Source organism: Heterocephalus glaber, unplaced genomic scaffold (assembly GCF_053883595.1).
Source record: "Heterocephalus glaber isolate CG9 unplaced genomic scaffold, H.glaber_assembly_v1.0 deba00001481, whole genome shotgun sequence".
Classification (NCBI taxonomy): domain Eukaryota; kingdom Metazoa; phylum Chordata; class Mammalia; order Rodentia; family Bathyergidae; genus Heterocephalus; species Heterocephalus glaber.
In genome coordinates this window covers 2,491,019-2,515,682 of record NW_028258317.1, presented here as the reverse complement: position 1 = coordinate 2,515,682, position 24,664 = coordinate 2,491,019, and the positions used below count along the sequence as shown (strand labels likewise).

Below are 24,664 nucleotides of genomic sequence, written 5' to 3'. Positions count from 1 at the left end.
AAACCTATTTTTTCTTGGATTCATTACCGAAGGAAATTGAAATCGCAGGCTCCCGGTACATAGATGGGTAACTTGACGCGGTCAGAGGCAGAGGAAACTAGAAGGTCCCTGGTGCCCGGGGAATCACCTGCATCTCTTGATGCTAGGCAACTGGTTTATTGTTTCCCCTCAGCAAGCACAGCTGGGCCCTAACATGCCCATACTATGTCTGAGGCTACTTATAATTCACTTTCCTTTACTTACTCAGCCATCCAGGTACTCCCATCAAACACTTAGTATATACAAGGTTCTTTTATGGTCACTGTTGTTGGGATGATAATACAAACTGCTAAGCTGATTTGTGTTAGGGATATTTCATGTTGCTATTGTACGGCCAGCATTTGAACCTGATTTTGTTTCTGTTTTATTTCATAAGCAAAGAAAATAATTATTGAGGCAAAAAAGCACAGAGATTCCAAATACAAGCCTAGAAATCAGACTGCCCCAGGGTGGTAATCAGTAGTTGCCCACAATCAATCATCTCCATGGTGCAGTGAAGATTAAGATAATAACGATCAAAAGGGTTCAAGGTATTCATGAGTGGGCAAAGAATTACAAAACATTAATACTCCAAAGGAAACTAGTGACCTCAACCTTTTATAGCCCAGTTGTCCAGAAGAAAGGAGAACTTCTGTTGGGACAGGGAGATGTTCTGGGACACCCAAAGGCCAGGTGTTTGCTGTTGGCTATCAGCTAACTGTGACTTTTCCAAATGGAGTTTAAATATGTTGATCTTGACAGCTGAAGCAAAGCATAATTCGTGAAAGCCTTGAGCTTCACTAGGTCCTCCAACATACTAGTTGTTGCATGAAATAAATCACATATATCGTGTTTGGAAAAGGCAAGGAAAATTATAATCACAAAAAAACAAAGCAGAGCATAATGGTGTATGCCTATAATCCCAGCACTCTCAGAGGTTGAGGCAGGAGGATGGCAAGTTTGAGCCTCACCTGGGGAACTTAGCAAGGCCCTGCCTCAAAATAAAAAATTACAAAGGTCTAAGGATGTAACTCAATGTAAACACCCTGGGTTCAATCCCAGTACTGCAAAATAGAACAAACCAAACAATAAGACTCCTTCCCAAAGAGCATAGCTTGGTGGTACCTAAAAATCTAAAATAAATCTGAAAGCCATTTCAATATATTAAAAATCTGTTCAAGTGTAATCCTGAAAAAAACCCCACAACTCTTTCTTCAAAAACTGAAATTCATAAAAACACAACTAAACAAACTCTGAAATTCCTCTCTTTTCTTCTTTTTCTCTTCATGAGGGAAGGTACGGACAGTTTTAAATGGACCAATATTTAGCCAAAAGAAAAAGGAAGCATCAGACTTCTGCTGATTTCAGTATTAATCACCTTGTTTGGGAATTGACGCTATTACCTATCACTTTCTTTTTTATTCTTTTCATTTCAATAATTACACTTAACAGTGATGACACCCAAATAGAAAGTAAATAAAAACTAGGTCACTTATCTCCTGGTAAATTGGTCTGATAAAAGTGGATGGCTTGGGGCCGGGGATTTAGCTCAGTGGTTTTGCCGCCTGCTGCGCAAGCGCAAGGACCCGAGTTTGATCCCCGGTACCAAAAAAAAAAAAAAAGTGGATGGCTTTTCTGTGTGCACGTGTGTGTGTGTGTGTGTGTGTGTGTGTGTGTGTGTGTGTAGGAGGGCTTACAATCATATCCTAACATATTTAATCTGTGGATTTTGATTATCTACTTAGGTCAAGGACCTGGAGTCCATGGACTCAAAGGAGGCCACAGATAGGTTCAAGGGTGGTGTGAGGCCCTAGGAAAGTACTAGAATAGTTGTAATGTATAGATTCTTCTAAGGAGAAGATTCTTAACATTTATAAACCATTCAAAGTCTGGATGCCTCTCCTGGATCTTAAAACTTCCTCAGGTTTGCAATTCCCTATGGAACTGGCCCCTAGAATTTCAAGAGATCCTCTCTGGTCCATATAAACTGTCTTTCAGAGTTTTCTTATTCTTTATGTTTTCTTACAGGATTTAAGCCCTGAAAAGACCCTCAATAGGGGTTAGGGTGTAGCTCAGTGGTAGACTGCCTATCTATCACATGTCAGATCTGGGACTCAAGCCTTAGCAAAAGACACACACACAAATTATAAAGGACCCTCAGCATTTTCCTTTGTTATATGTCAGGTCTGTGAAGACCCTGTGGTCCCCACTAAGGTGAACACACTGGATGGCAAAAATCTATTGTGATTTTCTCATTTGTGGACACTTTCTGGGGCAGAACTTTGTCTGAATATTCTGAGTCTCCTGGCTCAACAAGAGTCAGCTATTCGAAGAAGTTAGAGATGAATCAGAGTTTGGTATCACTTTTATTTTTAAAAGAAAGACAGGACTGTTATTTTCTATTCTCATCAAAGTCATTCTTTTTTTTAAAAAAAATATTTTTTTCTGGTATTAAAACTTCCCCATATCAGTGCTGAATCTCAGGGTCTGTCCAGTGATAGATGTGCCCATGCCTCTAACTAGTATATGTAATTTTGTACTTTGGATTTCATAAAAAATAAAAGCTGCAATCCTGGCAGTTCCTCAGAAAGTTAAACATACAGCTGACATATGATCTGACAACTCCAAGAGAACTGAAAACATATGTTCACACAAAAATTTGCCCATGAATGTTCATAACAGTATTATTCATAAGAGCCAAAAAGGAGGAGCAACCCAAATATCTCTCAACTGATGAATGGATAAATGAAACATGGTATATCCAAACAATGATATATTATTCAGCCATTAAGAAAAGGAACAGGGCCAGGGATTTAGCTCAGTGGTGGTGCTACCACCTGCCTTGCAAGTGCAAGGTCACGAGTTTGATCCCCAGTACCAAAAAAAAAAAAAAAAAAGAAAGAAGTTCTGGTATATGCTACAACATGGATGAACCTTGAAAACATTATGTTAAGTGAAAGAAGCCAATCACAAAAGACCACACATAGTATGATTCCATTTATATGAAATGTCCAGAATAAGAAAACCCATAGATAGAGACTAGTAGTTGCCAGGGGATGAGGGCGGCAGTGGAATTAGATAGTGGTAATATCTTCACAGCAGTGTGAATATACTAGAAAACACTGAATTACACACTTTAAAATGGTTAAAATGGTGAATTTTATTTGAATAGTTTAAAAAGCTGTGATCTTTGAGATGGTGAAAGACAGATAACAGTGATATCAGAATATTCCTGTGCTATTGGGGAGTACAAAATCCTGGATACATCCTGGTGGGATTTCCTGAATGTTCAAGGGTTTCATTTCCAAACTCTTTAAACATAGTGATCTGTGAGGTCCACAGTCTATAAACTCTGTGGACTGAGGATTCCCAGGCCTTGCAGTGTCCCACCATGCCCACCAGGAGTCTGTGGCCAGCCCTAACTCTGGAATGATTATTTAGCAAACTGATTTTCCCCCTGAACCTAAGATGTGTGTTGTGTGACCTTATGATGCTATTGTTTTGGTTTTAGTACATAAAAAGGTGAAGCAATTGCCTAATTCCTTTCAGTCACTATGAAGCCATCCAATACAACTTCATCTTTTCAGGTCAAAATGCCAAGCATCCATCAGACATTTAAGTAGGCAAATAACCAGGACAACCGCTGAAACAGTGGAATCCTCTTGATTTTACTGGTTAGAGGTGAGCTGCCAAAAGTACTGGGTTTTCATATACAATAACAGCCAACTTGTTTGTGGTCAGACTTCCAGTGACATCAATCTTCAGAAACACCTGTGAACCCAGGGGGAGGCAGGGAAGAAGCAGGAGATTCAACCTCCTGGAAACAGCAGCCAAAAAGCCCATGCATTCCTCCTTGGAAGCAAAGCAAACCTGACACATAAGAAATACTTGGCGTCCTGGCTTCCCCAGGAAACCTGTTTCCATCAGAGAACAGGGGATGAAGAGTAGATGCCTCAGAAAGCAATTTAGAAGAGGAAGAGGCTCTAGACTGGCAAGAGGTGACAACCCCATGTTGTACAGGAACACATTTTGTGTCATGTCCACAAGACAAAAAACAGCTAAAGCCATTTAAAAAGTACAACTGGGGAGTCACCAGGGTAAAAGGCCCCCAAAGCTACAACTGCCTCAGATAGCTCCACTGATAGAGCACAGAGCAGTAAAAAACCAGCAATGAGAAGAGCATAATAACCTGCAAAAGGCCAAGCCAAGCTCTGTTCATTTTGATAGCTTCTGGTGACATTGCTGCACCATACCATGGTACAAAAGGAGTAATGATTTGATGACTATGACTCACCAAGAAGAAGTTAAATACTCTCCAGTATACTATGGAAGCATACAATACATTTTAGAAAGATTTCCCTCCAAAAAAATATTAAAATTGCAAAGAGTCAGCACTTAAAGGGTTACTCCTCAGTTATCTGAATATATTCTTATATTCCTCATTTGCAACAATGGTAGTAAATGAGGCATTACTTTTTATGGTCATTAGTATCAAATTATTGGCACCATTCAGTTGTAAGGATAGGGACAGGAGAGCCAACTATACAATACAACGTAAAAATACAGTTCTGATACAAATGTATGAGCTCAAGTCTACTTAACAAGGGGTCATAAGAAACAGATGGACAATTCACACATGGGGAGATACATCTAGTAAATCATCACATGGAAAGGTACTCAGCCTCGCTAGCAATTAATGAAATAAAACAACTTTTCAACAACTATACACGTCTATTAAACCAGCAAAAATAAATAAAAATGGCAAAACCCAATATTGGCAGAGCTATTGGTAAATAAAAATTCTTACACATTGCTGGTGGCATCATAAATTGTAGAGGGGATTTAAGCATTCAGAAGAGGGGAGGGTAAATTCAATGACCTGTAAGGTCCTCCAACCCAGAGATTAGATCTTTCTAAAAAGCAATCTGGCAATATAAAATAAGAGCTATAAAATACTTCATGCTCTTAACTTGTAATCCCTCTTTGGAGATATTCCCAAGAGAATAATCCAAAGGAAGGAACTTTTTTTTTTTTTACAAAGACATTCATAGCAGCACTATTTATAAGAGTGAAAAATTGGATATGACTCAAATTGCTAATAGTGGGGAGAAATGATGTTAACCGTTCTATATGGAGATAAAGACATTTAAATTGGTGAGAGTAGGATGTTTGATAAGGAGATAAGTGTAGGTGGAGAATTTAACAGAGTGGAATGTATACACTGATCATAGCTTTGTAAAATGTGTGCATATTCATTGAAAAATCTAGGGAAATAATTTAGAGGCCTAGTTTGTGGCTGGGGGGGGTGTTATTCTTGCAAAGTTAATCAAGTGCATAATAAAAATTTAAAAACACATTCCTCCAAACTATATAAAAGAGAGAGCAGTTTCTTGTGGTCAAGGTTCTACCAACAGGACATTAACTAATCAACTTTAGAAATAATTCTCTTTTATGGAATACCCAAACGAATTTTTTTGATATTGAGTTATCTTAACCCTGTAAGGACTTATAGACAATTTAAGCTGGTATTTCCTACTTTGGGTTCAATGTTAAATTCTTTTTATCTTGGATAATATCATCTCCAACAAGAGCACACATTAAATTATATTTCAGATTAAACTGAAGAACTTTAAGTCATAGTGGTATGTAACTTTCTTTTTTTTTTTTTTTAGTTCATCTACTCATGTCTGAATAAAAATAAAGGACTTTAGAAAATCCATGTATTTATCAGTGTAAATGAAAAACCAGCAGTAAAGAATTAATCTCTCATTAAAAATGACTCCTTAACAATCAGTCAAAGCTTGGTGCAAGTCTCAATCATATAAAATCACATGGTTCAGATTGTTAGCAAAGGAGTCCACGTCACATTAACTCCTGTGGCTATTAACAGTTACACACAGGTACTTCTGAGCAGGAATCCCTGTTTTCCCTTCTTTCTTTTCCTAGACTTACCAAATTTTGTCTCGATTACACTGAGCAGTAAGAAACCTCTAATGCTCAGGAGACTAAAGTAACTTTTCTAGTAATAGTCAAGCCAGAAGTTGGCTTCCACCAACCATTGAGACCTGGGCAAACACAGCACATGACATCTGTATGTTGTGCTAAAGTGAGCACACAAAGCCCAAAGAAAGGAAACGGACAGAAGGCACCACACCATCCTCCAGGCGATAAGAGGACAATGTCACAGTTCGGTCATCAACAGTCTTTTCATCATTTTCTCTCTTTCCAGTTCCTGCCGGAGTGTCTCTGCACTGAAAAGGAGCAAGTGACAAAATAATGAGACAAGCACTCCAAAATTACAAAAGCAGACAGCTTAAATGTTATCTCCCAGATTGTTTTGTTTGTTTGGTGGTACTGGGGATTGAACTCAGGGCCTTATGCTTGCAAGGCAAGAGTGGTGCCACTGAGCTAAATCCCAGCCCCTTGTTTGTTTTTGAGACAGAATTTCACTAGGTATCCCAGGCTGGCTGCAAACTTGTGATTCTCTTGCCTCAGCCTCCAGAGTGCTGGGATTACAGGCCTGTGTCACCATATACAGGTCTCCCAGATTCCTTCTTGAGTTCAGTTCTTGGCCTTCTGTTTTAGACTCCTTAAGGACCCCTTACACTGGTATTACAATGACCTGAAATTGGCTACTTATGGATTCCCCACCAGGCTGAATGTGGCATCCATCTCCAAAGCCTCAAGCCCACACAGGATCTGCAGCCATGTGGTAAAAGTCTCTTGAATGAGTGAGAAGACATCCAGAGCTTAGATTTCTTTAAATAATTCTTTAAATTGGCTTCATATGTAGTTTTTCCCAGAGTTTAAGGTAGTCTGGGGTGATGTCTCAACAAAGAATGCATTATGTTTAATGAATAAAATTGAATGAATTAAAATGGGCTCTTTGAGGGGTTGCCTCTGACCTCTTGAACATCAGGGCCAGCTGCATATCTATGAAACATGTTTCTATTATTTAAATACACATACAATAACTTGTATAAAGTTCATGTCTGTAAAGAAACAAACCAAATTTACTAATCTTAGAGTAGAAATCAAAGTCTACTATGGCCAACAAGACCTCATGTAGTGTGGATCCAATCTGCAACTGCATGGTCTCCTTTCCTGTCACTGCTCTGGTCACAAAGCCCCACACCCTTCCTTAACCTCCCCAGGCAGGCTGTACCTCAAGAGCCTTAGCACTGGCCGTCCCACTGCTGAGTCTACTCTACCCAGATGTCTGCAGCCTGCCCCATCACCACTTCCAGGTCTCAGCTCACATCCCACCTGCTCAACGAGGCCACCCCAGCAGTCTGTTTGCCCTTCACAATTTTATTTTCCTCCTTAGCATTTATCACTAACACACACACACACACACACACACACACACACACACACACAGACACTCCCACATGCTAAGCATAAACTCTGTTAGGGTAGGACTTTGTGTTTTGTTCACTAGCACCTAGAATGCAGCCCACTCCTTGCAGACGTTTCCATACATACTTAGAGGATAAATGGAAGGACTGCAGATGTCCTAAACATAATGCTCCTAGAGTCTGTGCATGGTGGCCTTGTCACCGGAGTGACCTGCTGCTGCCTGCTGATCTAACTTACCTGGCTGCCAGAGAAACAGGCTTCCGGGCAGTATAGATGGTCTGTACTGTGGAGACGGTCTCTGTCAAAGGCCGAAGGGCCACTGCTGGGATCAGTGGGGAAGACTGGCCAGGACAGCACGGTAATTTACTGTCTCGAAAGTCTGCCTGGAGAAGAAAAGAAGTGATCAATCTCAATTTGGGTTCCATTTCCACACTGTCAGCTGCACTCAAAGCCTTACTGTATAGTTCCTGTTATTTTTTTAATTAGAGCTAAAATCAATTGCCATTTAAATGGTTTTGCTTTGCACCAGACACTATGCTAAACACTTTACATACATTACCTTGTGACAACCTTCTAAGGTAGAGATCATATTTCATCACATCTCAGACACCATCAGTTGTAAGATGCATCATTTTTGCATGTGCCACAGAGAAAGAAAAATGTGGCATTCAAACAGAGACGTTAAGAGGTGAAAAAAATGTACATCCTAGAACTGATTTTATGAAAAAGGAAAGTGAGGCTTAGAAAGACTTTTCCCCAAGGTCACACAGTGAGTGTTAAGAACAGTATTCAGAACCAGGGCTTGCTGACTCCATGATTGAGCATTTTCCACCAATACAGCATCATCTGTGGGGGACCCAAAGAATGGTCTTCACACTAGCAGCATTAGCATTATCTTGAAACTTGGTAAAAAAGCAAATGATCAGCCAGGTATTGTGCCAAATGTCTGCAAACACAGTGACTCAGAAGGCTAAGCCAGGAGGATCACAAGTTTGGGCCAGCTTGGGCAATTTTAGTGAGGTCCTGTATCAAAACAAACAAACCCTGGTTTCCATCTTGGAACCCAAAATGTCTAGGGAAGTCCAACAATATGGGTTTGTGTGTATGTGTGTGTGGTACTGGGGACTGAACCCAGAACCTTCACATTGAGTGGTATCCCCCAGCCTTTGTAATTTTTTTTTTTTTTTTTTTTTTTTACTTTGCAACAGGGTCTTGCTAAGATCCCCAGGCTGAGCTCAAACTCACAATCTTCCTGTTTCACTCTCCCAAGTGCTGAGATCACAAGCGTGAGCCATATTAAAATATGTGTTTTAATGGACCTTGAGGTGACTCTGATGCATGACATAGTTTCAGAATTACTGGTCAAGGTCACTCATCTCATATGAAGAGGAGAATTTATTGCTGTCATTTTCATTTCCAAGCAAAATACTCTCCTCACTTTTAGACAAAAAGCTTAGAGGATGTAGAAAAGTTGATGAAGGAAGAAATTGCATAATCCCTTACTGTTGTAATCACTATATTTCCTCATAATATTTTTCCTATGCATCATTTTTGTTTGTTTTTATATCTTTTTGCTAACACCAGCTATATATTTATTACATCATTTTTTAAATGCTAGTTCTTGACATTGAACTCAGAGAAAGTTATCACCTGGCTTTCTAAGGAAGAGGCTTTGCTCATGAAATGGGTTATTACCTTCTTGGAGATTGATTATACAGCAGGTGAGCTGTCCCTGCTAAGTGGTCATTAAGACTATTGAAAGCACCCTGGACAATGTTAGTTCTGAAAGGGCATTTGACTTGAGCAATGGGGAGAAACCCTATCTTTGAGAGTAGGAACTTTGAAAGCTATTGCTGAGAAATTAAAATCTGTGTTTGTGTCTTACACTGTCCCCCAAAAGAGAATCAACCAAGGGCTGGGATGTAACTCAGTGGCGCTGTACCTGCCTGGAAAGCGCAAGGTCCTGAGTTCAATCTTGAGTACTGGAGGAAAAAAAAAAAAGAACTGACCAGCCTGAAATGGAGCAATGCCAAAGAATCGATTGTCTTCTGATCTCTGCTTAAATGCTGCCTCAGTGGAGCCCTCTTGCAGGTCAGTATGTCACACCTACAGGAGGATCATGCTTTGTTTGGCATGCGTGTTTGCCACAGAGAGCCTTCACAAATGTTGGGCTGTAGCAGTCATTTGAGATGCTCATCAGATCATTCTACCTCACACTTTCCAAGCAGGAAGGGTTACACTCGCCTGCCTACTTTGAAGTTAGGTATTACCATGTGCCCTGCTTTGGCCAGTGTGGTCCTGTGTTTCATTTCTGTTGAAAGATTTAAGAACCAGTGTATGATTTGTCATCTCTTTTTTGTTTTCCCCTGCCATTGTTACTAACAACACTCCATATGTCAGGCAGCTGCTCCATTAGCTTGGATCCCAGAAAGAGGGCAACACAGAATAGAGGCCTCAGTCTACCCAGGACAGACATGCAACAGAAGTGGTTTTGCCTATCCTGCCTGTTACATCAATTGAGGTGAGAATTTCTTTAGTTGCTCCAGCAACAAGGTGGAGACTGGGCTTCTGATGCCACTGTTGAAGGATATTTGTGCCAGTGGCACAAAGGCAGTGGTGGGTAAAAGTGCTAGGATCTTTGCTTGAACACAAACACAAAAGTATTAGCAGTCACTGTATTTTCCCTGTCATGCACTTGAAGTGGAGGCAGTTTCACCTACGAATGACCTTGAAGAAGCAATAAAATTGCTTATTAAATCTCGATCCTAAAAACTTACCTTTTTAATAGTTAAGTGAGGAAATGAATAAATGAACTTTCAGTGGAATAAAACAGATAACAGAGAGACAAACTCCAGTCAGGAAGAACAACATCAGACCAAAATCTGACCAGAGCTAGACAGGTGCCCTCATGCTTCCTGGGCCAACATACTTAGCTGACTATCAGCAGACACCCAGCTAATAGGCCAGAATACAAAGTAGGAACTTGTCTCAGGAACAAATAAGGAGCCTGTTTATGAAAACCAGGTCCAAGGTAAATGCTGGATCAACTGCCAGAACAACTTCATGAAGCATTCTTTGGAGCTGTTCAACTTCCCCATGATTGTGGCAGGTCTGGAGGCCTGTGGAGAGGCCAAACCTGCAGCAAGTTCAAGTATCTTGACCTTGGTATGAAGGAAACAAGACCACGACATGCAGGGGTGAGAAAATTGCCAGAAGCCCATGAATTTGGCTTCTACTACTAACTAGCTGTCAGTTACCATTATCTCTTGTTTATTCCCCTCTACTGAGTTACTGACTTGGATATCCAACTGCCCACTCCAGCATATCATGGCCAAAGGCACACTCATCTCTCCCTATCCAATTCTCTCTCAGGTTGGCTTATATCAGTGAATAGATTGACTATCCATCTCCATTCTGCAAGTCAGAAATCTGGGAGAAATCTATAAACCTCCTTCTCCTTCATTCATCCAATACCTTACCAACCTCCGAAATTGGATCCTAAAAATCTCCTCCATCTGTGCACATCTCCCCATCTATATCATCAAAACCATTCTGGGTCAAGCTCTCTGTGATTTCTGTCCCTTAAGCCACTGTCCTAGATATCTAGACTAATGTTCTAAATCCAGTGTGTCTAGATCCAAATGCTCTCCCACTGTGATCAGAAAGACCTATCCAAATATGTCTGCCCTCTCATTACCCTGCTTAAAGACCTTTGAAGCCTTCTTGCTGCTCTTAAAATGAGGATCAGACATCTCTCCTGTGATTTGCATGGCCAGGCATAGATTTTACCCCCACAGTATTTGTCCCTTCGTATGTTCTTTTCCTCCTGTCCTCCTCTCACAACCCTTGCTTTCTCCATTCCAGTCCCTTTGGCCTTCTTTTCAGTCCTTTGAATGTGTGATGACCCCTCCCACCCCAGGACTCTGGTTCCTGCTGCTCCCTCTGCCTGCTTCAGCTGCCTTTGAGCCTCTCTTTCCCAATTCTTGAAAGTCCCAGCATGATTTCTGACATTGGCTTCCTGCTCCATCCTGGCCCCCAGCTTTCAGGAAGGGCTTCCCTGAGTGTCTTACAGTACAGCCAAGGCTGGGCAGGAGGCCAGAGTGCCCCACCATGGCCAACTGAGGGAAGTGGAACAGAGCTGCCAGCTGGGGAGCTGTGTCCAGCAAAACTGTAAGAGGCTGGATGAATGTCAGGGTGATGGCATTTAACAATCCAGCACAGCCTTGGTGGCTCTGCCCTCTCATTAAAAGGCAAGGGCTGAAGGCAGCTCATGACCCTACAGACAGACTACTTTTACCAACCTATTTTTCCTCTGCCTGGACTGCTGGACACTGTTCCACCTCAGTTCATCTTCTGAAACCTGAATCAGACACTGCTTACTCCCTCCCTGCCCGTGTGGCTGAAGCCACCTCAGGCAGTGACCATCATCCTGCTCAAGACAAGGCACTTAGGGCTATCCATAAGGCACCTCATAGCCCCTCCAGATAGAGCAGAAACCCATCATAATGAGCCTCAGGAATCACATGGTTGTAGGAATTGCAAACTCTGACTCCTGGGAGGAGAGAGCAAGAGGACCCTGGTCTTCCACTTCTATGCCAACATAGCAGCTCACTATATAGTGAGCTTCCGAAGAAGTTTCCAAGTAAGAATGAGTTGAGCACGTGAAAAGAAGCATGCAAATCATCAAATGCTCTCACTCTGCAGATAAAGAAACTACAACTACTACTATAAGAACATTTAAACATTTTCCAGAGTTTAAATAAACTGCTGGTGATGGCACGGAGAAAAGTGACAGCAAGAAGCCTGCTGTCAGCACTACCTGTTCCTTTTCACTGCATCGCCTGTCTGTATAGTCTGCAGAAATATAATCATTACTGACACTGGAAGGATGCTCTGTGGTTTTGAAGGCACTTTCAATTTCTTGGTCCTTTTGATTCTTTCCTCAACTGGATACTAGGGGCATGTTCTGATTACTATTTTCGCGAGAGGCAGGTCAATTGACTCATCTAAGATCACACCATTTTCACCAAAACAGTTAAAAAATACATGTTCAAAAGCCACATGCTCATGCAGCACTATTCACAATAGCTAAAATGTGGAAACAATCCAAATCCCCACTACTGGTGAATAGATAAATAAATTGTGGTGTAGCCATTCAGTGGAGTATTATTCTACCATAAAAAGGAAATGAAGTGCTGATATATCCTCCAACATAGATAATGATGATGCTAAGTAACAGAAGCCATACATATATTGTACGGTTCCATTTATAAGAAATATCCAGACTAGACAAGTCCACAGAGACAGAGTGTAGATTGGTGTTTGCCAGGGACTGAGTGCAAAGGGAAAATGGGAGGTGACTGCTTAACAGGTATGAGGTTTCCTCTGGGGTGATAAGGATGTGCTGAAACTAGATAGAGGTAGTCATTGCACAACATTGTGAATGTACTAAATACTGCTGAATTTGCAGTTTAAAATGGTTAATTTTATGTGGATTCCATTCCAATAAAATAAAATGAATCAGACAGACCCCAAACCCTAGGTCCTTCAGAGTTCACCTGATCAAAAGAATCTGTTGACACTGCTGCCTGGCATCTCACAGTAAAGCACACCACACAGGAACAATGCTTTAAAACATAGACTTTCTGGATCTACTTACGGTAAACTGTGGCCCAGTGGTAAAAGGATCAGGAAACAGGCTCATTGTATCAGCCGGGAATGTTTTTATCTTCAAAAAATAAAACAAAACAAAAATACAGACAAGAGGGTTATCTTCAGATTAGAAAAAGTTTTGAAATCTTTGGCAGTGCACCTTTAAAACGAACTGAAGATCTCAGGGGAACCTTGGCAGGCCTTCGTCCCTCCCGAGTGTGGGCACAGCAGGCCTGTGCCTTGCGTTCACCTGTGGGGCTGGGCTCAGCAGGGATGACAAGCATGCTTGCCTTGCCTGGAGCTCCCTTTGCTTGGTCTGCCTGACCCTTCCGGGTGTGCTGAGTCCTAGGCCTGATCTACAAAGGGCCAGACTCAGAGTGTATAATGAGGCAAGTCAGAGCTGCCTGGGGTCACTTCTGAGGCCTCTCCACAGCTATGAGGAATGGCAAGAGGCTGCTGAGAGGCTGCATCCGGACTACAGTCTATCATGATGGGCAGGGTACCAGGAGGTTGGGCTAATTAAGTCAGAAAGTAGTCCCTGTCTAAGCACTTTAGATGTCAGATTCCCTGTACACCTCAGGTGACAGAAAGAAACCTCAGGGGAACCCATGCATGCATTTGAGAATCCTGCCACCGTGGGCTTTGGGAGCAGAAGGCGTGGTGCTCAGAAGTGCCCAGTGTTGGGGGTAACTGAAGCACAGACATGGTCTGGGAGAGGGTGGACGCCCCTGTCTGATCAGGTAGTGGTGGCCCAAAGGATCCTTGGTTTCCATGGTCATTTTGTCCTTGGTTTCCTGGAGGTTGTGAGGGAATGAAAGGACTTATTTCTTCAACCCAGAATGCCAGCAAGCCTCTCCTGGTGAAGGCACACTGTAGCACCTGCAGGCAGAGGGCTGAAGGCAGGACTCCAAGGCCACCCCCACCCAGAGACACCCTTGTGTTTCTCAGGGTCTTGCCTGTGGCTGCTGGGGTAACATCTGGGTGCTCTTGCACTGCACAACGGGAGGGTAAGTACTCATGAGCAAGATCACGTTAGACAAGACCCAAATTGACTGAAGTTTTCTGAATGGGCAGAGCAGGTCTCAACCAACAGGGGGACAATGATGTCCTTGCAATGTATACCAAGAAGTCCAGCCCAATTCTGCTTTCCTTCCCCCCAATCTCTCCAGTCTCTTTAAGTATCTCAAAATGTCCAGAATGGGTCCCACACTCAAAGAACTCTTGGAAGGAAGCCTTGTGGTATATTCTCGCCTTGCTGAGCAGGTCAATGTGGTGCTCTGAAACCAGTCTCAGAGGGAAAAGTAATGTGTAGATAAGCTTTAAGACCCTTTTTACATAAAAGAGGAAGTAGGTTCTTATTGCTATTAGAGAAATGTGAAAGTTAGCAACCTCAAACAATCTGTTGGGGGCCGGGGATTTAGCTCAGTGGTTCTGGAGCCTGCCTCACAAGCGCAAGGTCCTGAGTTCAATCCCCGGTAACAAAAAACAAACAAACAAACAATTTGCTGTAAATTTTTTTACGTGCTGTAAATAAGGTAACTAGATTCTAACAGTTACACTCTGCATTGCTTGTGCTGGGGCAAAGTATGGACACTGAAGTCGGTATAATCATTCAGAAGGGGACAAAAGCCAAAGTCACACTGTGTAACCCAGCAGAGTCTAGCCTAAGAAAATGAAATCCTGGTGCAAAAAGCTACATGTGTTCCTTCAAACAATGACAAACAAAGCACATGTCCTACAGTGAAGAGTTGGTTAAGGTGGACCATTCACTTGATGGAATATAAATAGTCATTGCAAATGTGACAATAAGAACAACATAGAAACAACATGGAATCAAGTGAAAAGAGAAAACCAGGAGACAATATGGCTACTATGAAGTAATTTGTGAAATTATGAATGAAAATGAATAAACAGAAGGAAACATGCAAAAATGAAAACACCACGCTAGGTTGTGCTTTCTTTTAAATTGTTAGGGAGCACTTCTATTACGTCATTGTGCTGATAAATAGCAGTACAAGACGAGTTTAAAAAATGGCTTTCAGGGGCTGCCTGCTGCGCAAGCGCAAAGACCCAAGTTCGATCCCCAGTATCAAAAAAAAAAAGAAATGGCTTTCAATAGAAATGACACTTGAAAGCGCATCTGATGAGTGCCAGAACACGTATTTCTCTCTGACAAAAGCATTTATGCTCATCAAAATTCTAGGAAAACAAGCTCTTCCTGGCTCTTGAGAGCTATGTCTGAGGGGTTGGACCACAGCCTGTGTCCCAGTTTGACCAGGCCCAGGTGGACCCCAAACTCCCCCGACATCCTGGAGTGAGAGCTCCTGTCGGCCAGGCCCCTTGGAGGTCTGGTGCTCCTGGGCACTTAGCCAGCCTCCACTTCTTCTGGGCTCCTGGCCACCACGCCTGTCCTGGCAGGCCCTCTCCCTGCTGGGATACCTACCAGCCTCGTTTTGATTGGAGGGTACATGCAAACTCCAGTGGTCTCTTCCTTCATGGGGAGAGAGAGTGAAGGAGAGCAGCGAGAGCGGGCACAGTGGGGGCTGCTGGCGGGCTCTGCCTGCTCGCGAGGAGAGGAGAGAAGGGGAGGAGGAGGAGGTGAGACAGGGAGGAGAGAGAGGAGAAAGGGAGGGGAAAGGAGAGAAAGATAGCATAGTGCAAGATGGATCTGGCAATTCCAGTCTATTCTCAAACCAGCTCTGCCCACAGCCTGCTTCCAGCCTCTGGAGAGCAGGCTGCTGGTTCTGCCCGCCACCCTGCTCTCTCAGCCTCTCCTCTCCTCCTCTTTGGCCCTCACCTCTCTCCTCCACTATGTGAGCAACAGTACGCCAAACCTTCTTCCCAGGGCTGGCACAGACAGGTCATCTGTGCCAGCCACGTGGGACTGGGAGTGGCTTCTCGATGCACAGTCAGGGTTCCAAAGCACTGCCCAGGCCCAGCCAGAAGCAGAGCACCATGAATTAGCAATGGCAGCCAGAGGAGCAATATGCAGACTGGCCACACACTGCAGAGCATTTGCCTTCCATAGCAAGGTGCCTTCCCACCCTCTGCTGAAGAAGGGCACCCACTGGGGTGTGCAGGTGAGTGGACATCCAGCAGGATGCACCAGGAGAGAGATACATCCAGGGGAGGAACAGAGTGTAGGATTTCGTCTCTCGTGGCTCTTTGTTATTTGGGGTCTGAAAACAGACTCCTATACCCCCGAGCCCAGCACTGGGGAGCCTGCTGCTCAGGGGGAGATACCAAGCATTGTGAGAAGAGCACTGTGCCCTTTGAGATTCTAGCTTCCCCACTCTGAAGAGTGCTGCATGCCCAGCAGAAGTCCAACTGGCAAGGATGAGGATGGGAAACAGACACTGATGTTAGGACAGTGGGCGTTGCAGGGTTAGTTTGGATTTCAGGGAGGGACGATTCACTCCAGAGAACAAATGCACACATCTTTTAGCTCAAGAGTTGCCTTAAACAGTTTGTCTCACCTCAGCGGGAGGAATAAAATATAGCCTCTGGGTAAATTTCATTGTAAAATGATCAAGGAAATTGCAGGCCTCTTTCGCTCCACCAAGTTGATCTAACTCTGTCCTCTTGACAATCATGCAAAGCTGGACAATTTCCAAAGGGCTTTTATAACCATTATCTCACAGTGGTCTTTACAACAGTCTTGTTTCACTATTCACATCTGGGAGGTGCAGAAATCGTATTTACAAAGTCTAAATCCTGGATCCAAATCCTCTTGGTTATTTCTAAATACTCCTTCAGAGATAAGTGAATCCATAGTAGTCACCTGCAGTTCAGGTTTACCAGCTGCCTTAAAAAATCCTCCCACAGTCCTTTCTGGTCCTCAGGCTAAATCCAGCCTGCCACAAGACAGAGCAGGAGTCCTGGCTCCCTCTGCCTTCCGGGATCATTTCCTACCACCCCAGCACTCAAGAGGCTCCAGCCAGAACCAGCTGCAGTAGGGAACCCCAGACACTGGGCCTTTGCCCGTGCCGATATCAACAGGTAATCAGTGTGTATTTTATGAAGAAAATAAAAACTGGCATAAATGACCAAGAAACATGGCCATATTGCTTAGAGGTCAAAATGTGTACTTAATGACTTAGGGCTTTTCAGCATTGGACTTTTATGGTAAATGCTGATCATCACACAAGGATGTCTGGCCTTTCTAAATATGCATTTGAGGGGAATTAAACAAAAGTTCATCCCCAGACTCTTAGTAAATCTATGCCCTTAACTCTTAGTAAATGAACAAGAAATAAGATGATATATATAACATGATATTACTTTGAAATATCATTTTATCTTTGGGTATTGTCTTTCCTCCTTGGGACTTATTCACATTCAGGCTGATGTATTCTTTTATAGATATCTGGCTTTTGAGTTTCAAAATCTGACTGTTTGGGAGAACAGAAAGATTCCTGGCATAGATAAATGATAATGAAAATGTGTAAGGCTTCTTCATCATCTGAATAAGAGAAGAAACTGCTCATTTGAGGACAGTGGAGGAAAGCCAAGCAAAAGGAGGAGGAACAGACAGCAGTGAGTAGTGAGCAAAGGACTCTGGGCCCCATCTGCATGGATAGAGGCTGGGAACTGGGGTTAAAGAGCAGTGAGGACCAGAGCCCCTGCTCAGGGATAGCTGGGAAGGCAATGGGCCCTGGGAAGAAGGGTGCCAGCTAGTTGGGATTCATACATTCCAGCAGCACAGAGGTTCCCACCCATCCAAAAGGGCCATCGGAAGCAGCAGAGAATGTCCCAGATGGATCAGCAAGTGCATGGCACCAGACTTCCCTCCACCTCCATGGGCCCTGGGGAACAGAGATGAGACTATGGGGAGATAGAAGAGGTGCCCTGATTTGGCTTGAGATCAAGATTTAGCCCTCCCAGATGAATGAAGTTCAAAATAAGCATTAAGCTGTTGACCTAGACAGATATTGACTTGTGACACCCAACCCAGGGCCTGTTCCTAGCTAATGTCCTCCCTGATGTGTGCATTCTTTACTCATGTGCCATGCACCAGAAGGTGGATCCTGACTAGCTCTGCTTTCCAGTCAGGTGAGTGATTTACAAAGGATTATGAAGATCAGAGTCAAGAACACAGAAGGCACAGGTGTTTACAGTCTGTGTCACCTGGGAAGGGAGGCTGGCCACAGGCCTGGAATGGGGACAAGGGTCTGCACTCCCAGAGTCAACATTATTGATGTTTCCTCTGCCCACATCCCCTCCTCAGTGGACACTAAACCTCTCTGCGGTGGTCACGTTCACACCCAGAGAGAATTCTCTCTGAAGGAAATGCTACCTTGACTTACCTGTCTGCTCCCTTCCCTCATTTACCACCCCAGCCCCACTGCTTCATCCCAGGCAGAAACTTGCAGGTGATCATGAGCTGTGGGATGCAGGAACTGGGAATGGCCAGGTATCAATCTGTGAAGGCAGCAAGGCTGCAGGTAGCTACACTGGGCTGTGCAATCCAAGAGCTGGGGATTAGAAAAGAATAGGTTTGAGGAAAGGAGGGGGGAAATGCTGCAAGAGTGAGGTTGGAAAGAGTGTTTGTGTGGAGACTTTGAGAAGGCAAGTCCTCAAAGTTGTGTAGGACACCAGAGAACTAAGAAGATGGCACAGAAGGTTCAAGACAAGTTACGGGAGGAGGGTATTAGCTTAATCTTCTGACTGGTTTCTAGGAGACACTAGTTCAAGATTGAATCTTTCTTACTCTTGGCACTTTGGATTGGGCTTCTTTAAAAAGCACTCCACAGGGCCCGGGGATTTAGCTCAGTGGTTTCGCCGCCTGCTGCGCAAGCGCAAGGACCCGACTTCAATCCCCGGTACAAAAAAAAACAAAAACAAAAACAAAAAAAACCAGTCCACAGAGAACAGACCACGAGGGGGAGTCTGAGGGATATGCTGGTTCCCATGGTGCCTTGGTGGCATGTTCCTGATGGAGACAGGAACATCTGGTCCTATTCTGCTCTCTCCAGTTCCCTGGCCTTCCGTTTCACTGGCTGGGGCTTTAAGAGTCTCAACCAGGGCGGGAGAGAGAGCTAGACACAGCCTGTGAACGTGAGAGGTGATGACTCTGAAAGGGCATTCTCAAAGCCGTCACGTAATTCTCTGTGTGAGGATATCACCCAGGAAGATTTGATTGTCTTTCCCAGTAAAGTGCTGGTTGCTTTTTTTCCTTCCCTTTTTTGGCAGTACTGGGGATTGAACCCACAGCCTTGTATATGCTAGGTAAGGGCTCTACCACTGAGCTACTTCCCCAGCCCTTTTTAGTTACTTTTTTTTTTTTTTAATTTAAATGGTTTCTTGACACGGATTCTTGTTAAGTTGTCTGGGTTGGCCTTGACCTTGCAATCTTCCTGCCTAGCAAATGGGATTACAGGTGTGTGCCACCATACCTGAAAAAGTGTTGCTTCCTCCTCTGAAGGAAATGCTGATGGGAAGGCTCAGAGAGGAGCTGGAGGCTAAAGGCACAGAGCTGGCAGCCAAGGAAGCACACTGCATCCAGGCTGAGTCTCTTAGACCAAGACACAGGGCACCTTCCATACACTCATCCCCACTCGGCAACTCTGGGGTCCAAACCTGGGTCAGTGACTTGGCTATGGTCCCAGAGATGTCCCCAAGCCTGGACTGTGGAGGGTAGGGCTGAGGCCAGGGGAAAGGACCGGCTTGACAGGTGGTGGACTGGCTACTGGGGAAAGTGACACGTCCTGGTTCAGGTCATCTTCCATGGGGAACGTGCTAGGACAGCAGTCCAGCGGCTGGTCCTGGTCCTGGCCCGGACTGCGGTGTGATTTGGGACAAGTGCATGGCCTTGTCTGGGCTCTGGCTTCCTCATCTTAGGATGATGGTCCTAAGGCACTGTTCTGCTGACAGGCTGACGCAAGAAGTAGAGGAAGTCCTGGCCACATGTCAGGTATGAGGACTGCGCTTGCCTCCTCTGGTTCCAGTTCTCTCCTGTGGTGGGACCTCTGCAGCACCCCTCTTTGCATCCAGGACCCAGACCTGCAGATGTAGGCACAGTTACTGATTTCTGGTGCCTACAAGCCTAAACTGGAAGCAAGCTTCCCAGCTCCAGGCCCTGAATCCACTCTCTCCTCTCCTTAGCATCCAACAGTGAGGTGAGAGGGCTGCTACTTGCTAGGAGGACATGGAGTGAAAGGGGCCAGACAAGGGGAGGAGCAGCCTGTCCTAGTTCCCTCTTCCTCTCTAGGACCCTGTGCCACTCATGGAAACGGGACTCATTCAGAGCAAGGTAAGGTCAGAGCCAATGGTGCTGAGGAAAGCACAAGATGGAGAAGATTCTTGGAGAAGACCTCTGGGATACCTTCTGTGCCAACTAATCTCAATTGTCAACTTGACTGAATTAAGAGGCTGCTGAATAGGCGACTGGATCCTGGGAGTGGACTAATGTGCTATTAGGAAACAGGACACAGCTGAAGAAGGCAGGTCATCGGGGCCGTGCCTTTGGAGGGTGGATCTCTCACCAGTGCTTTTCCCCTGTGCCTTCCTTCCTGGCTTTGCTCCACCATGCCCTTCCAACACGATCTTTCTGTCTAGAGCCAGCCGACCATGGACTGGAAACTCCGAAACCATAAGCCAAACAAACTACTTTCTCCTTTAAGTTGTGGATGTCAGGTGTGCTGTCACAGCACAGGCAAGCTAACTAATCTACCTCCCTGAGTCCTGCACACATGCACTCCTGCCTCAAGACAAAGGACACTTCCTCTTGTGCACATGTTCACTGCAAACTTCAGTGAGTGGCTGCATCCTGGTGTATAGGACAAGGACTGGGATGTCCCAGGCCTGGGTAGTGCAGGACCCTGAACCCTGCTTCAGAGCTAAGTCTGAGCTGCCCAGGGATGGAGGAACCATGTCCCAGGGAGGGGAGTGAGCCTCCTGTGGCTGAAGGGGTGGGAGAAGAGGCTGGATGGCCTTTTGGCTGACATTTGCACCTTGGATCAGCACATCTCTGAATTCCTGAGACATGCCTCTTCCTTCCTAATCTCCATCTGTTATCTCCAAACAAAAGATAATTTAATTCTTCAAGTGATTAAATCTATAAGCTGGAGTCCCAGTATGAGAGTCTCCAAGGAATTCTATCACTCTTGCAGAACCTGCTATGAATATTTTAATAAACTGCTCCTCGTTCTCCGATCTACCAGGTCCCTTACAAATTACTCAGTACTTTGTTCATGCTGGGCTATTTCCATAGAATGACTTTCTTCACCTGGAAAATTCCTATTCAGACTTTTGAACCCTAGCACCATGAACCTTTCTTTCCTCAGTGCCCCTAGGAACAGTTTGATAGTGGGTTTATCAGAGTAGCAGTTCATATAGACTGTCTTATGGCGTCTGTTGCAGCATATTTTAGTAGGCTGGGAATTAACTGCCACTGAGTCTATGTCAGCAAGCTATGTATCTTCCCCTACTGGCTCTGCTTCCTGCCAAGCACGTTCTTCTCCACACGGTCCTCAGAATGCAGCTTTCTCTTCCTTTTTGGCTGCATAGGTCCTCAGGTGGTACCTGAAGCCAAGGGATTCTCAGGTCCCTAGGGAGATGCTGTCCTCCAGTGAGACTGGACGTCCTCCCACTGCTGCTCAGAATTATATCTCCTACGACAAGACATTCCTGGACCTAAGGCCTCAGATAGGATATCAAGTGGGACACTGATGCAGCACCAGGTCCAGGCACCTAACTTCCTGGCCCTTTCTCCATGCCCTTATTCTGGTTTTCCACCCTGGGGAGTGATTTAAATGTAGCCCTTCCTCCAGGCACCGCTTTTTTCCAAAGTGGTGAGTTCCCTAAAGAGGAAGCTCAAGTTTGCCCAGTCTGATGCATAGGACACTGGCAGAGGAGCCAGACACCTGTTCCAGCTCCAGCTTGGTCCCTGTGTGATTTTCCCATTTTGGAATTCAGTCTCTCCATCTGTGCTAGGGGGTGATGAGGTGATTCTGAAGGGCTTCTGTTTTCTGGGTTACCCTATTTGAAAGGCAAGGAGAAGGGCCCTCCCATCTATCAACAGTCTTGGTAACTTGCCTAACAAGAAGGCTATGAATTTATTCAAAGAGTGTAATCTGAAGGGTTCCAGGTCAGGGGTCACCACTGTCATTCCACAGCTGCACGCCCCAGGGTGCTGCCTTGAGCTCTCAGACTGCACCAGCTCTCCCAAGGAGAAGGATATTGTACAATTTCATCATGCAGCTGACCAGGAGCAGTGATCATTTCTAAAGCTTGGGCAGTGTTGTGCCCCATCTGTCCTCTCTTGAAAGCCTTCCAGGAATCCTTCCTGTCCACACACTCCTCCTCCAGCAAGTCGGCCCTGAGTGACTCCCACTCTGATCTCTCCCTGAGTAACTTCTCTGCAGTTTTTCATGAGGCTCTTGGCCATTCATCAATCTGACTTCTCCTCCAGCCCCGGGCTGTCCTTGCCACCCTCAGAGCCTGGCATGTGACCAGGCACACAGTAAACTCAGCAGATACGTCTGACTTGGCTCACATTTTGACTCCCTGCCCAAAGTGGAGATTTATACTCACCCCAAAGTGGACTATAATTTATACTCAAGTACACTCAGGTATTAGGCTGAGTCCAGCCAAAGATGTATCCAAGTATGCTTGTATCATCTAATAATAATACCTTGCACAAATTTGTGGTGCTTTCTATTCTCAGAGGCCTCTTTTTCTCTTGCTCCCTCTCTTGCAAACCTTATAACACTCCTGTGACAATGACACCCTTATTTTATAGACAATAGCATGTTGACTATCTAATGACAAGGCTCTGTAGAAGGTCCGAAGAGATAGGAGCCAGAACATGTCTGTGTGACTCCTACTTCAGTGCTCTGTCCTTTAAACAGGGTTCCTTACCTGAAGGAGTCCCACAAAGGCCTATGTCCCTAAAGGGAGAACTGTGCGCAGAGGAAGGATGGTGGCAGTTGGTGCAAGGGACCTGGAAAGCTGGGGTATGGCATCAAGCTAGTGTTTCAGACCAGACAGATTGTCATAAGCCACAGTGAAATGGGTGGGCATGCAGGGCGCAGCCCAGGAAGCCAGGAAGTGGACCCAAGCACAAAGAAGCCCTATAAGCACAGCAAACATGTGCAGGCAGAGCCCCTGCAAGCACCCTGTGAGGAGGAGAGGAAGCAGCCTTCCCTCCAGGGCAATCAGAGGTGGGGGGGACCCATGGGCCTGCACCCTCCATGAGAGCAGATCTCTGAACCTCTGGGACAAGAGGAAACACCTTGTCAACAGCAATGCCCACCTCTCCATCTGTCCCACTGCCAAGACGTTTCTATGGTCTGTGGCTTTAGCAAAATAGGAAGTTTACCAGAGGAGTGGCTTCTGTGAAATCCATCAGAAGATCGCCAGGCTCCAAGGTGAAGGTACCTCCTCGGTCAGAGGGGCTCTATGAACGCAGACAAAAATATACCTGGTTGGTGATGCCTCTGAGTTGACAACAGAATTCACCGGAAAAGATGGTTTCCCCACCTCTCTGCTACTCCCAAACACTGATCTCATTAGTTTGCTGGTCCTCTTATATTTCCCATGCTCTGCAGTATACAAAATGTTGAGACTGAACTCCATGTTTAAAAAGTCTTCATAGGTAAAGGTAGGGCATGGGGTGGGTAAACTGTCCTTTTGAAAGCTGCAGTCAGCTTTTCTTAAGTGCGTTGAGTGCTCTTTGATGAGTCTTTTGGGGGGAAATGCTGTAGAGTCCTTTGAACACAGGAAGAGGGACCAAAGACTTTGTGTCCTCTGGGAGGATGAGCTGGCCTCCAGGAGCTAAACTGATCTGTACAATAGTGGCGAAGATGCTCGTGGTGGGTGGCTGGCACCTCTGAGTATTACTTGCTTTTGGAAAACATTTTGTCCTCCTCCTCCAGGGTTTTAGCTTCATGGGTGGCCTCCAGGCCCTCTGAGGGAGGGAAAAAACTCCGGCTCTGTCATCTTGACAGAAGCAGTGCTAAAGGAGAGAAATGACCAGGAGAGGGAGCCCTGTGGCCTTGGGAGGCTGCTGTCTGCTCCACCCCCACAACCACTCCCCTCTGTAAATATTTCAGTCCAGTTTTAGCCAGCAGTGGGACAAACGACAGGACCCTCTGTCCACACTTGAGACAAAGCTGTAAGAGGACACCCTGCAGCAGAGTAAGACCCAACTGAAGATGCCAGGAGGTGATCTATAGAAAAGCAGAGTCAGTCTAGGCCAGTCACCAGCTGAGGGGTCCAGCCCTGTTCCTGGGTCTATTTCTGAGGTCTGGGAAAGACTGGCCTAGATCATGTAGGATGTGAACCTGGATGGTTGCTATTTAAATGTTGCTAGGAATTGTGGCCTCAGAAGCTGCAGAGGTGCCTGGCATCCAGTTTGCATGGAACCTTCACTGGATGTAATGCTAGGCCCAGAGCTGGCAAGGCAGCATCTTCTCATTTTTAGGAGGAAGAAACAGGCTTGGAGAAACAAGGGCTTTGGAAATATACGTTTGAGAAGCCACAAGGCATGTAAATGGAGCAGTTGGAACAAACTGGCACTCTCATCTTGACTTCAGGGTCCCTATTCCACACATACATCTTTCCTTCTATGGTCTCAGGGACTACAGGAGCAACTTTTGAAGACTTTTTTACTAGTGTATGTTTGCAATGCATA

General features: G+C 44.9%; 1 protein-coding gene across 4 annotated transcripts in view; it reads right to left on the bottom strand.

Moving 5' to 3' along the window:
- Nucleotides 1–3,160: 3,160 nt before the first annotated feature.
- Nucleotides 3,161–24,664, bottom strand: part of Epb41l4b (erythrocyte membrane protein band 4.1 like 4B) — a 139,823-nt gene continuing 118,319 nt past the window's right edge. For 2 of the 4 annotated variants that reach the window (XM_013073431.3, XM_004848147.3), the window contains exons 22-26: nt 23,351–23,428; nt 15,473–15,589; nt 13,037–13,105; nt 7,615–7,760; nt 3,161–6,269 (exon numbers count right to left, since the gene is read on the bottom strand). In XM_013073431.3, the coding sequence (XP_012928885.1) occupies nt 6,200–6,269; nt 7,615–7,760; nt 13,037–13,105; nt 15,473–15,589; nt 23,351–23,428 (480 nt within the window). In that variant the 3' untranslated portion in view covers nt 3,161–6,199. The remainder of the gene's footprint in view (nt 6,270–7,614; nt 7,761–13,036; nt 13,106–15,472; nt 15,590–23,350; nt 23,429–24,664) is intronic. The other 2 variants (XM_013073432.3, XM_087184199.1) reach the window with 1 other exon arrangement.